We start from the raw sequence: 14,429 nt of genomic DNA on the forward strand, positions 1-14,429 counted from the left end.
AAAAAAAGACACTGTGGGCTGTGCGTTTCATCTCGTGCCAGCACTGATGGCCAAGTCACAGATTAACATGTCAGAGTCATTCATTTTACAGCACAGTCTGGGTGTAACAAGTGCATCAGAGCTCCCGCTTCCCCTTTAGTCACCGCCGGATTCCTGCAGTAGGCGAGTTGGACTAATCGCATATGGCACGTTGCAGAGGTAGCAGCCAATTTCCTATTAACTATTCTTTCCCTCATTTGTGTCCTGCTGATTATGAGAAAGTAGAAATTAAATTTCAGTCCCACAGTTTTCTCATCAGACATAATGGCTGCGTCAGGCACCATTTGCACTCAGTTATTCAACTCTGTGTCGACACGAGTGGACTTTACTTTTCATGAATATCGCTGCAAATGAATTTAAAATCAAATTACATTAGCTTGCATTATCTTGATTTTCTGAAGCATCATTGCTCAAAATAAAGGCTTTTTTTAAAATTTGTTTTGAAGCTGGTGGGTTGCGACATCTGAGGGAAGTTTGAAAGTATCCAACCGAAAAAAATCAGGCAAAGTCACCCCTGAAAACACAAACTACACCAGCGGCCCCTTAACTCCTACTGGTCTGTTTGTAGATGTGTGTTAGCTGCTAGTTTGCTATGTTCCACAGGTTCTCTTTGTTTTTTAAGTCTAAAAAAAAAGCATAAAGAAACTGTTAAGTGACAGCAGTGATGGTGATTGTCGGTGTGTGAGAAAACAGCTAACGTTATCATAATGAGCATAAACAACGAACGTGGCTGTCTTTTGGACTTGTGCACCTAACACGCTTAGCATTAGCTATATTCCCACTTCAGACACCACCAGTATTTGATTTGTTGACAAATATAACAGAAAATCCTTCTAAAATTACCGACCAATCCAAGGTTTAAGGTCAGGTGGAGTTTCATGGTGGCTTCAGGGAATTTTCCTGAATCATTTTTGGTTACCACATTGTAAATTTTATTTGGTAAAAAATCGCAAAATTCAATAGATGAACATTTATTTCTCTTGTTAGTGAAGGGGGAATTTTGTAGATCTTTTTTTTTTTTTTTCACAGCGTTCACAAAAATAGTTTGAGCTCCGTTAGACTTTGTAAATACAGTATGAGTTATGAGCGAGCTGTCACAGATCAAGGGGGAGCAAGAATGTTGTTGTTGCGTACTTTTAGAAAACGCTAGCTTACATTTGGTTAAACCCGGCAAGCCAAAGATTTGGAACACACATCAACAAGAGCTCCGTCTGTGACTAGAAAAGTGTAAATCTCCACACTTTTGGCCCAGTGGGATTCTCCCGCCAAACGATCTCCGGATTTGGAGCGTGTTTGAGATTCTCCGCCGGGCCAACCACACTCCAAAAATACAGCGAGCGGGAGGCCCCCCGGCCGCCTGTGTTTGTGTTAGCTGGTGGTCCTTTGTTTAATCCTGCATCATCCGGCAGAAATAGAGCAGAGACTGGCAGTTCTCTCCGCTGTGGACTCCACCATTGTAATTGATGGTCTAGCTGGTGACACACAGTCCATTTGTCAAAGTGGAAGCAGTAATGAGTGTGTTGAATGATGGTGTCAGCCAACTGCACTCACACAGGGCGTTTCGAGATTTGAAACCTTTTTGTTTTTTCGGCCCCTGGTGTCTGTACCCTATCCGATAACTCAGTGGTTTGGGTGCCAAGCTCTGTTTGTTTGCAGAAATTTTCACCGTCCGTGGTTTGCGCAGTGCTTTGATGTAATCGTTCCCACCTTCATTTTCGCCTCGTTTTCCACATCATGTCGGTGGGGGATTCCCTTTCAAAGTCCCGTTTTTTGGCGCAGCTCGAGCGGCTCGGGGACTTTGGCCAGACACCTCGCGCAGCTTGCTTGATTTGGTACAGCTAACGCTGCTACAACTCACTTTTATACGTCTGTCAACATGGCAAAGTTTGTGCCACATTAAAGCGTGTTGACTGTTTATTGGAATTAACCGCAGCTTGAAGCGATTACGTGCCAGCCGAAAATCAAAATAAAGGTTTAGATTTGGCTCAGTGGTGGTTTAAAAATATACAACGTGGATGAGAAATTATGAGCAGATGACAAGTGTGTACCCCGCCTCTATGTTTGTACTATTTTGTGCTCTTTACCCCTGATTTCTGAGTTTGTTTTCGGTCCCATGACTCAGATCCAAAGCGTATTTAGACACCTTCGTTCTTGGCTTCTCAACTCACATGTGAGCGGCGTCTCTGTCTCGCAGGAGCACATGCCCACTTTCCTGTTCAACGGCTATGAGGACCTGGACACGTTCAAGCTGCTGGAGGAGGAGGACCTGGACGAGCTGAACATCCGAGATCCTCAGCACAGGGCCGTGCTGCTCACCGCCGTGGAGCTGCTGCAGGAGTACGACAGTAAGTAGACACGGACACGTGAGAAGACGCTTGCGTGATGATTCCGACTCACTCCAACTCCTTGGCTGTGTGACAGATCTGTCATATCTGTAGTTTGATGAGGGGGTTGAACACCTGGAATTGAGATCTGCTGGGAGCTCTCACCAAAATCCACTCCCTTCTGCTGGAATGAAAGGGGGAAAAAATATTGAGAAATCCAGCACTTTTTTTTTTTTTTTACTTTTCAACATCTGTTTATTGGAATTTTGCAGATTATAAATCACAGAATCAACATATGAAAGAACTCTAGTATGATCCTCATCCCTTCCCTTTTGCTTTTCAACATATCCTCCAACCTTCTATCATCATTGTTCTGCAATGCCCAAAATGAAGACATCAGCCAAAAAAACACAATACAAAACAGAATCGCAATGACCTCATTCAGATGCACAAATGAATGATGACAAAAGGAGGTTTTTTGCACTCATCTTTGTCTTTTATAAAAAATGACCAAGTTGGACCTGGAACTTGAAGCACGAATAGGATTTAGCGGCATCTAGCGGTGAGGCTGCCAATAGCAACAAAATAAACACCCCTCGTCTCATGGTAGTGGCTAAAACTGCGAAAAGGCAGTTTTTTGTTTCTTTTGACTGTTCTGGGCTACTGTAGAAACACGATGGCAGAAACATGGTGGACTGCGTGGTCGAGGATCTGCCTCCATCTGCTTCCTCTGTATATAAAAGGCTTAGGTGATTATACACTGCTAAAAAACATAATTACAGTTATCGTATTCCATTTTTAAGCCAATATTTGATTTGTTGGTTCCATCGCTGCCCCCAAATCCTACACACTGTACCTTTTTATTTTTTTTAAATGGCGGTTATGGAGTTACCCAGTGGTTTTTCAGCAACTTTCTGTTGTAGCTATCTAATAAAGGCATAAAATAGCCCAAAAAGAATTTAAGAATGAATAGAAGTACACACTAATGTTGATGATGTTGCTATTTTTCTGTGTGGATTTTCAGGCAGCAGTGATCCAGAGCGCGGCGGCCTGTCGGGCTCCCAGGAGAAGCTGCTGTCCGAGGGCCGGGGCCTGGTGGGAGACTCCCCGCGAGACTCCGGCTGCTACGAGAGCAATGAGAACCTGGAGAATGGTAATGATAGCTTTGCATAGTCTAGACCACCATTACCCGAGACCCCCCCCCCCAGTCTCGGTCTAGCTGTAGTTCCACAGAGACTCCTTCGTCCCTTTTTCCCCTTCTGTGGGCCCCCCACCCCACCTCTGCTCCATCTCTTGCCATGCTTCTCCAACACCTCACCCATGTCTCTCCTCTGGACTAGTGCTCCCCCCTCCCAAAACTCACACCTTATCCCCCCTCTAGTATGGGTGCTCCAGAGAATCACCCCATACACTTTTTTAACTTCTGCTGTCCTGTCACTCCACTTCTCTTCACCGCTCTTTCCATCTTGTAGGCGTTCTGTATCATCAGTGCCAAAGTCCAGTTGTAACTGAGAGGGAGCCAGGTCCAAGACCACTAAGCCTAGTCCACCCCACAAAGCTGGGAGTACAGAGGGGGAGATCGTCCCCAGTGCACAGAACTGTTCTGACGAGAGCACACTCGCTGCCCAGTCACGGACTCAGATTCCCAGCTCTTACACTTGTGGATGCAAGGCTGATAAAAGGATATCAGAAGGATGGTGATCATGGGCCCAGACAGTATTTATTCTAAGTGTTTTTTTCTGATATAGAAAAACAAGCTTGCAGAGTAGCATGTCGGTAAAATGCCTGTTTATTTTTTTGTTTTGTTGTTTTTTTTTTTTTGCGGTGGTGATTCTATAAGCTGATGAGGTTTTTAAAAAAATTGTACTGGTCAGTTAACACATCGCAGCCGCTCGTTTTCGACCTCTTGTCTTCAAAACCATTTCAACTTGTCGCTTTTGTTGTGTTTCTAGTGACCGTAATGCACAAACGATCATACAGTGTGTGCCTAAAAGAGAAAAAAAAAGATGTGGATGAAAATATTTTTAAAGTGTAGTTTATAGATTGTACAAGAGTTCTGATTATTGAATCCATTGAGGGTCTTATCTGTGACGTTTCTTTTTTTTCTTTTCTTTTCTTTTTTTGAAATCTGCTCTTTCCTGCTGTACGCTTTTTCTCTCCAACCCACACAGAAACATTTTCTCTTAACAGCTCCATAACTCATAAATCACTGCTTTTGTCAAACTTTTGTCTTCTCTCCATAACTGTCGGGTCCCGGCGTAACTACTGGGTTTTCCCCTTTTTTATGTGTGTGTTCATGTGTCATCCAGGTTAAGCAGTAAAGTGTGCAATCTGCCACGGTAGAGATTTTAAGTTGTGGAATAAAAGCCACTTCTTTTGGAAAAAAATAAAAATAAAAAGGACTCTGGTGCCGCTTGCTTTTGTTTTTATGTTTCTGCCTTTTTTTTTTCCTGTCTGTATCTTCCTGCCATGCCACTAAACGCTGTTTAACCAGCTGCATAACATTTAGTCAACACTCTGCATTTCTTCTTTAAAGCTTCTGGGCTCCACAGTTCTCCTTTTACGAATTCATAAAAATCATTAATATGTTACTGTATTTTAATGTCTACGTCTGAATATTTATTAATCTAGAGAATTGGCAAAGCAAAACTTAAATAATAGAAGGTTTTCAAAATTCATCGTGCAGACTGTGTCTGTTAAACTTTCTCTTTTTGGGGGAAGTCTCTGTGGAGCCCTGAATGTATTCTCCTTCAACCAGCGGATCTTTCTGTAACATACATGTGTCTGATCATTTTCATGTAATTAGATGTAGTAATTCTTCTTCACATCACTGAATGATTTCTGTAGTCTGTCAACATTCACTCATCAGTTTCATATGCACACATGATGTATTGGTCACTTAATGAAAAGCAGCGATGATGATATTACGGTTGATTCCCATGATGTTGCCATCTTCAGGTTTAAAGGTGCAGTATGTAAGAAATGCCCACCTGTAGATTCCATACTTACAGCAAAATAATGTCATGTCATCGAAGTTACTGCTAACTGCTGCTGACTGTAGCTGCCATCAGCTAGTTAGCTCAGTTAGCTGTGCAGCTAGTGGATTCGCACTGGAAGTAGTACCGGCGACGTGTTGGTGGACCTGGACCGGTCAGGCTAGCTGGTTAGAAGCTAGCTAGCTTCAGTAGATATCTCTGCAGCACATTACATAGACATCATGACATCAGAACTGTTATTTCTTCACATTATGTTGAGGTTTAGCGACAGTTTTACCTTTACCTGAATTCTTTTAACCAAAATTCTTACATATTGCACCTTTTAAATGGGATGTGTTTTAAATCTGAAAACACCATATTTCATGTATCACAGATCAGACTAATATTTCTCATTATATTTCAATATAAACAATGAACACATTTTTTCATGCAAGTATTCATACAAGTTTGGGTAAGTAGTGCCCTAGCTTTTTCATTTGGGGTGCCAAGGAACAAAAAGCAAACACCTACTGTATATTATACAGTAGGTGTTTGCTTTTTGTTATATATCACCATGACAATGCTATAATGTCATAAGAAAGATCTGGGAAGGTCTCGAAATTGAATGACTTCTTGTGCAAAGTGTCATTGCCCATGATGAAAAATAAATATTTTTTAATAAATAATTAGATATTGTTCATATTTAAAGACCATTTAACTCACAGAAATAAAAATAACAACACATTTATATTATTATTGTTTGAGATTGTTATTTTTTTGCCAGAAACATGTGGTCGGTCAACTTTGGCCTGCAAGCCCCAGTTTGGGCAGCCCTCGTCTACGCAGTGTTATTATATTTCGGTGTATAAAAAAAAACATCACAGTTGAAAGAATTTTAATATACATCTTGCCAGTGTTGATGTTGTTATACTAATGTACCAAACAAAAGCTAAAGGTCACTTTTATTTTTAAAAAGATGGTGCACATTCTCAGCTTGTAGAGCATGTTTGAATTATCTTGAGTGTTTCATTGGACAATCAGCAGAAGTCCTCCTGCTCTGATTTCATCTCTGAAAGTTAATACAGTAACTAAAGCATAATTAAATACAGTATTTCAGTTGTTCTTGCTTGAAAATATGAGGTTAAATACAAGCACATATCTGTTGACAGAGGAGCTCTTGATACAGCATGTACAGGAGGACGCAGCCACACAAAAGCTTAAAGCTCACTCAGCGTTTCAGTGTGTCATACGTCATACAGATCCTTACACCACCAGACACGAGGTCACCAGACAGTATGTGTGTATTTCTTGGTCAGCATTATGCGTTAGCTCATTGTTATTTTGTGAGTCTGGAATCTCTTCAAGGATCGTCTTTATCTGCACCTCCAGACACCCAGAGTCTGATAACATAAGTGTACAGTGTGAAGGAGGGCTGGTAACCTTGTCAACACACAAATTAGACATTAAATTGAGACACAGAGTCAAACAGAAACTTCCCACACGTTATATCTCTCGGAACTGTGATGTAACTAATTTTAATGCAAACACAAAAATGCTTGACTGTACTGGTATTTCTGGGAACGGTTGAGATGTTTCATGACATTACATCAATTGAACGTTTCTTCTGTCATCATTCTAAACTCTCTGGCCAGCCACACTCTGTGGCACCCACCCTATTCATCCATCCATTCTGCTCTGTAAGCCAGAGGATAGATGGTAAGTTGCTTCAGCCCTTTTTGTTCCAAATGTTTCTGAACATGTCCCGTCCAGATATCCATATTTGGGATTGCTGCTATGACGACAACAACAAATCAGCCAGTTTGGTAGTGAGTCTGAGAGCTTATCTTTATCCCAGTGGCACCCCACCCCATCCCTTCTTCAGAAAACATTTTGTCTAATTCTGACTGCGGTTTCCAGATAAGCCTCAAATGATAAGAATGTTTGTCAAACAACTCGGCTCTGGCAGACTTGTCAGGAATAATTGGTGCTGTGAACATGTTTTCCAATGATGCAAAACATACATGATCCAGAGCATTATGTCACACCATCGTAAATATTGTTTCCATTGCTTCTCCATAGAGATTTGCTCCATCTGTGCCAAAATCCACAACTATCAAAAGACTCTTAGACAGAGCAAAACAGTGTGGCAGCCAAAATGTATCATCTACAGCTTGTTCATATGGATCAGATTTTACATTAATGGAGACGTATTGAGCTAAAGAGTGACCTTGTTAGCACTTTAACAAAAGAGGGAAAACACTTGTGGTAACACCAGAGTGAAAGTGTCTACATTTCATAACTAAGAGAAGATGCATATTTTTATTTTGCAGGTAAAAGCAGAAAAGCTTCCCGCTCCAGTCGCTCTTCAGCCGGCCTCCAGTCTCCGGACTACCCCACCCTGCCCATGACCCTCTCCACAGAGGCTCTGCAGCAGAACAACAAGAACCAGCGCACAAAGTTCACGAAAAGCTTCTTCGTCAAACCCTCCCTGAAGGGCTTCAACCTGCTGGGGCTGCACAAGGCCCAGAGACGGTCCCCGATCCCAGCGAGCCGCAGCTGCGAGGACCTGGATGGGCCCCCGCAGCCTGCTGGACCCTGGAAACGCTCCCACTCTCTGGGAGATCTGCACTGGGAGCAGAACTTTGAGCAGGAGGATCTGGGTGTGGAGCTTAAACTTGCCAAGGAAAGGCCCAAATCAGGCAACAGTAGCCCCGCCAAGGTCTGTAGAGACGAGGGTTCTCCAGCTCAGAATAGGACTCCACCAGTGAGCCCAAAAGGAAGGGCTGAAAGACCGCCGGTGCCCTCGCAGCTGCCTCTCCGCCCTCCTTGTCGCACAGCCCAGCCCTCCAACCCCCCAGAGCTCCTCTCCAGTCCAACTCCGAGCCCCCCTGAGTCCAATGCAAGCGGGGATAGGGTCATCCGGACTCACCCCAAAAAGCCACCAGTCCCTCCTCCGGTTCCTGCCAAGAAGTCTAGGGAAAGACTTGCTAACGGAATGCGTCATCCTCCTCTCTCCCTGCCCTCCTCGCCGTCCCCCACGCCCTCCCCTACCCACTCCATCAACCGTTCTCACCCCAGTAGTCCTGTAATCCGCAGCAGCAGCAGCAGCCCCAGCCCCAGCCCCCCGGCTCTGCCCGCAAAGACACCGAGCACCCCCGCAAGCCCCTGTGCCACGTCATCCGCCTCCTCCATGGGCGAGGAGTCCGGCACTCCTCCGGCAGTGCAGCCTCCTTGGTTCTCGGATCTGGGGGGCAAGGTGGCCGTTGCGAGGAAGGTTTCATACGCCAAGATGGGTCCCGACCTGCTCACTCTGCTGGAACAACGCCTGGAAGCCGAGGGCATCGATCTTACAGAGGAGCCCTACTCTGACAAGGTTAGCTAAGTATCATTAATCTAAACACGGGGGAAAGAAAAAAAAATCACAATGTAGATAAAAAATTACATCTGGCACTACTTTAGGCTGTGTTGCAGATCGATACGTGCACAGATGCAACATTTATATTCAGTTTTTACATCATTCTACATGTCAAAAAACATGCTGACAACTTCCAAACTTCCACCAGCAATTGATCATTCCCAACTTTTTGCTCACACTTTTTTTTTGTGCTGATAATTCAAATGAACGTACACCCTTTATAGTTTAGTGACGAGGTGAGACTTCTGTTAAAAACCACATCCAAGCCAACATTTCACAAATACACATGAAGTCATATTTCCATGGTTAATGTGAGAATGGGGCTCCAAGACACCTCGGGGCTATACTTGTCTGGCGTCAGGCTCTTTGAGTTCAGCATCGTAACATGCCTAACTAAACCCAGTCATAATTTGACTGCAGCTTGGATCCAAATTATTCTTGTGCCATGGCCAACAACATCAGCAGCTTGCTTTGGAACTCATTTAGTTTAAAAATAGAGACTAATAAGTTAAAATTAGTGTGTTGCTTTAAGTGTGCGGATGCCTTTTTGTATGTAAGCGCAAGGGTGTGTGTGTGTGTGTGTGTGTGTGTGTGTGTGTGTGTGTGTATATATGTGCAATCATAAATACACTGCCTGGAGCTGAGTGAAAGACTGTGGGCTGAGTCTCACTATGATGCGGTTCAGACTGTTAAGTTTATGGGCTGAATCTCACTGAAGGCAGACGGGGTTATAAAACCCTCTGCCACTCGCCAGACCCCAGGCTGGGGCCCCTTTAACACGGCGGAGCCCCCGACACTGGCAGGAAAACACACACAAACACACACACAAACACACAGAGGAATCCTGGGATGAGGTGAGAAAAAGTGCGTTAGACCACAGCAAAGCGCTGCTGGATTCCTGTTAGTCAGAAGTAGACTGGCAGAGACGTGAGAGGAACTCTGCTGCTGTGGTACAGGGTTCGGACAAGGCTTTAGAAAGATGCTTTATTTTAGCCCTTGTGTTTTCAAGTTTATGCTTGAATTTCAAATATAATCCTTGAAAACCGTCGATTGTAACAAAATCTGGTGTTTCATCTAGACACAATCATAAAGTTGAAATAAAACGATACATATTTGTTTATAGTGTCCGAATTAGCAAGAATTAAATGATTCTGATCAAAACAATCAGTCCAAAGTAAAAATATAGTAACTACTGTGTACTATTTGAAGCAATGATAAAGGCTTTGAGAATCGGGAAATGTTTGGTTGAAGTACCTTGAAAGTGATTGGAATCTAGTCTTAGCAGGAATATAAACCCTGTGTAGTAGCAACGTATAGGTTTGAACCTGCTCAATCCTAAACAGTGGGAAACTTTCCATGTCTTTTTTGGTTATAAAGCAGGTCTAGGTGTGATCTTATTAGCCTTTTTTTTTTTTTTTTTTTTTTAAGCCTGTATCAAGAAACCGTGCCTTCAAATGATCTGTCAGGACTTGACCATGATCTCAGCCACGCACCCCAACACGGCCACTGTTGCAAAAATGCCATCAAAGATCATGCAGACTGCTAAGGCCTGTGAGAGCTGACCAATCAGAGCCGACTGGGGGTCTTAGCAACAGGCACTAAAATGGAGCACTGATGTGTATATATATATTTGCTGATATACATCAAGAAAATCAGCAGACTTCCACATTTTCTAGACAATATTTTATTTAGGGAAAAGTTACTGCAAGGCTGCTCAAGACGACATTAAACGCTGATGCAGCGAAAAACTCTGATGGCCTTAAGGTTAGATGTGCGAGCTTGTGATTGGAGGGTTGCCAGTTCAATCCCCTGGACCAGCAAGATAAATCTTCACTGTATTCGCCCTTAAGCAAGGCCCCTCAGCCTGACTGCTCCAGTGGGCACCTCAGACTGTGGCTGTACTGGGCAGCTTCCAGGCGCGAATGCATAACCGTGTGAATGTGATCAGGGTGTTCCTCAAGAAGAAAGCATAGTTCTCAGTGAGAATCTGCTGAATAAATAAATCTCAGAGATCATATTGGCACGAGTATTGTGAAATTTCAAAACGGCGTCCAGCCCCAGGCATAATAAGTGAGGATAAAAATGATTGTGCAAACTCATTGTTGGCATCCGGCTCCAGATCATCCAGGCGGTACGAAGGGTAGGCTTGTTGTGACCTTCTCTCCATCCCTCTCTCCGGAGAGATCAGCTCCTCCACCCACCCACCCCCTTTCATCCTCAAAAAGATCTCCGGTCAAGTTCGGCCAACCAAAACCAGACCTCGAGCTGGAAAGCGGCCATCGCTCCAGGTGTCTACGCAAAGCGAGGGAGAACAAAGAAACATGCTCAAAAGGTTCAGCGGAAAAAAACACACCGACCCGAGTTTCTTCAGAACGTCTGTTTTCTACACGTTGGTCTTCATGTCATCTATGGCTCCCTTTGGAATCATGCTCACTACGTAGCCAGAAGATTTTTCTCAAGACAAGTCATTTGATGCCATTAGTCTGCTTCATTCATTCAGGGACAACCAGAGCTCGATTTTCATAATTACCTTCATAAATCACAATGCTCCTTTATATCAGCCCACGCCTCTGGTGGATTATCCGCTGCTCTCTGACGCATTCAGATGTCTGACTCTCATCTTCTGTGAAAACAAAGATTTATATCTTTTTTTAATGTGGTCGAAATGTATTCCACTTTTAATATAATGCCATCTGATGTCTCTGTCTCCCCCTTCTCTCCTCCAGCATGGCCGCTGTGGCATCCCCCAGCCGCTGGTGCAGCGCTACTCCGAGGACATGGAGCAGCCCGTCAAGGACGTCGCCTCCACCATGGACCAGCTCCGAGTCCGAGAGCTCCGCAAGCAGCACCGCATGGCGGTAAGACAACGCCAGCGATTGTTCATGAGAACTTCCCAGCAATGGAGATGATGGTTTGGGCAGTTTTTGGGAGTTATAGAGCAATATAAATGTTCAGTGTGGCTTTCCTGGACAATGCAGGCTGGAAAACAGGCCGGTTGTGACAGTAATTTCCCTGTGCCCAAAGCTGGCGCCATCATTGAGGAGCAGTGATTATTATACTGGCTTAAATATTTAACAAGCTCGGGTAAATGTGGAGATATTGTTTTGTATTATTGTTATAAGTAGCCTAAAGTGGTTTGGGACTTAAAGGGCCAGTGTGTAGAATTTTGGAGGTGGCTCTAAAAATGATCTTTAATGTCTTTAGTGCTGTTTTCAGAGGAGGTTGACAAAAGGGTTGTTTTTTTATCTTTATCAGTGTGACAACTAATTCTTTTTTCAATCCCTTGTGTCACTCAGATCCCTTCCGGAGGTTTGACAGAGATGTGCCGGAAGCCCGTGGTCTCGGGTAACATCAGCACGGTCTCCGATTGGCTCACCTCCATCGGCCTGCCCATGTACACCAAGATACTGGCGGCAGCGGGAGTCGACACGCTGAGCCACGTGGCCGTGTTGACGGAGAGCAGCGTGTGGGAGGCCGGGGTACGGGATGAGAGACACGCACGCCGGCTGGTCAGCGAGGCACGGTCGGTCGTCATGCACAGGGAGGTGCAGTCCTAACCATGTCGTTGGAGTCATATGTAATAACAGGTATTAACTCACTGGTCAGAACCATCTCATTCAAACGTGGTCAGCAGGCGGGCAGATCGGTGGCGGATTCGGCCACAGGACTCCACAATCGCCCGAGTGACCACAGCACTTCCTGTCTCGCACGTGTCAAAAAAGACTCTAAGTGAGCCTCCCAGCTCCCTGACCTTCTCTTCTCTTCATCGCTCTGTCTTTTTCTGAAATGTTTACGGCATCGAAGAGTTCCTCCGAACAGCCAAGATGAGATATCAGTTGCCTTTTTTTTTAAAAAAAAGAAAAGACTGTAGACTCACTCTGTGGGGGATGGCTTCTATTCTGAAGACACCCCCGAAGTCTTAAAATAAAGACTTGGATCTGCCTTGAAGGAAGATTGCACACTCTTTTTGTAGGACGGATGTTTTATAAATACGGAACAGACGGTTTTGATTCCTGCATATTTCATTAGTGCTTCATTTTCATCTTTAGCGGGGCGAGGCAACATTTTTTTTTCTTCTGAGGGGTCTTCTTCAAGGAAGTAGCTCGGCCAAAGTGTTTTTTGCTCCTCATTCAAACGTTTCATTCCGGCTAATGGGTTTATAACGACGACGACAGAATCCACTGTAACATCTGGACTTTTTAATCAACTTAACACACACACCTAGCTCTGAACAACTGGCGGGTTTCCGAGACGGCTTGTTTTGTATCATGTTTTCTGTATTATAGCCTAACGCATATCTGAGTTAAAAAAAAAAAAAAAAAAAAAAAAAGATTTATATGTCGGAAAAAAAATAATTGTGTTTGCCTTTTTGAATGTCACGGCCTTATTCGGAGGGGCCAGCTCTCAGTCATTGCTAAGCTGAAACATCACACCTTTGTATTTCGTATTATACCGTATGATGGTTCCGCTGCGTATCTCGGATGCACACACCCCCTTCGCTTCGGGTATCTTACAGAAAGCTCTGTTTTACTCCAGTAATCACAATCAAGCTTTTCAAAGCAAAAATTAAAAAAAAACAATACATTCCCTGTGTATCTCAAAGCACATATTAAGTTGCCTTACCATTACGAATGAACAGCTTCATCGAGTAGAACATGCGTACGGTGTCGACTGAGGCTGAACCGCGTCAAAGGTGCCGAGCCTTTGTGTTGTTTTCGTTCTGAACGTCTGTGAGAAATAACTGAGATTTTTACGAACTGAAAAAAACGGATCATTTCAGCGTCGCACACGGACGTGAACCACAAAACCACGCTCTCTGATGGATTGGTGGTTTTCCATTCTTGTTGAACGCAGCCCCCCTTCAGACGATTAACTGCAGACGTCGTCACATCTTTAACATCCCTTTAACATGCCAACACATTCTCACTGTACACGTCCCATACAGATGGTTGTGGGACCACAGAGAGGAGGAGGAGGAGGAGGAGGAGAAAAGTGAAAATGTTCTAAAGACGCAGCTGACATCTGGGCTGTCATATCTGGAATTTATTGGACTTTTTTTTTTTCAGCGTTTGAGGAATTTGATTTATCGCTGGATAATAAGCTGTTCGGGGACACGTTATACTGTAGCTGTAATCGATGCTGGTCTAAAATCCTTAATTGGGGATAGACGGTTGGAACAGCTATTATTATTATTATTATTTCTGTTATTATATCAGGTGAGAAGTTGACCTACAATGTCAGCGTACACTTTTGTTTCCACACTAACTAGTCTCGCATATCAGGGAAAACACTGCGTCAGGTCAGCCTGTCAGAGAAAGGTTGGGCCAAAAAAAGAAAACGGAACTGAAAACAAAGCGGAGACTCATTTTATTTGCACACCGCATGTAGGTGAGCTAACAACTCGTCCACGTTTGTTGGTTTTCTTACCCTTTTTTATTTCTAACAGCAAGGTTCCGTCTTTACTCAGATCTGACCTGAAAGACTTGTTCCACGGATTTCACATTTAAAAAGTGGTATTGCTTCAATTAGATGATTTTTTTTTTTAAATTATAATTATTATTATTTGCAGTGGGCATTTGATAGATAGATAGATGTTTGATGCCTTTTTAATTCCTCTTCAATCAAAGTGGTGCTCTGAGAAAAAAAGCGAGAATGGGGGGGGGGGGGGGGGGGGGG

At 43.8% G+C, this 14,429-nt stretch overlaps 1 protein-coding gene across 8 annotated transcripts in view; it reads left to right on the forward strand.

Annotated features, from left to right (window-relative positions):
- Window positions 1-14,429, forward strand: part of sash1a (SAM and SH3 domain containing 1a) — a 184,525-nt gene extending 170,096 nt beyond the window's left edge. For 7 of the 8 annotated variants that reach the window (XM_030404406.1, XM_030404407.1, XM_030404410.1 and 4 more), the window contains 5 exons: window positions 2,234-2,384; window positions 3,388-3,516; window positions 7,669-8,711; window positions 11,480-11,611; window positions 12,050-14,429. In XM_030404406.1, coding sequence (XP_030260266.1) covers window positions 2,234-2,384; window positions 3,388-3,516; window positions 7,669-8,711; window positions 11,480-11,611; window positions 12,050-12,310 — 1,716 coding nt within the window. In that variant the 3' untranslated portion in view covers window positions 12,311-14,429. Of the gene's footprint in view, window positions 1-2,233; window positions 2,385-3,387; window positions 3,517-3,835; window positions 4,781-7,668; window positions 8,712-11,479; window positions 11,612-12,049 lie in introns of those variants that run through there. The other variant, XM_030404413.1, reaches the window with a different exon arrangement.

This window comes from Sparus aurata, chromosome 22 (assembly GCF_900880675.1).
Source record: "Sparus aurata chromosome 22, fSpaAur1.1, whole genome shotgun sequence".
NCBI classification, from domain to species: Eukaryota; Metazoa; Chordata; class Actinopteri; order Spariformes; family Sparidae; genus Sparus; species Sparus aurata.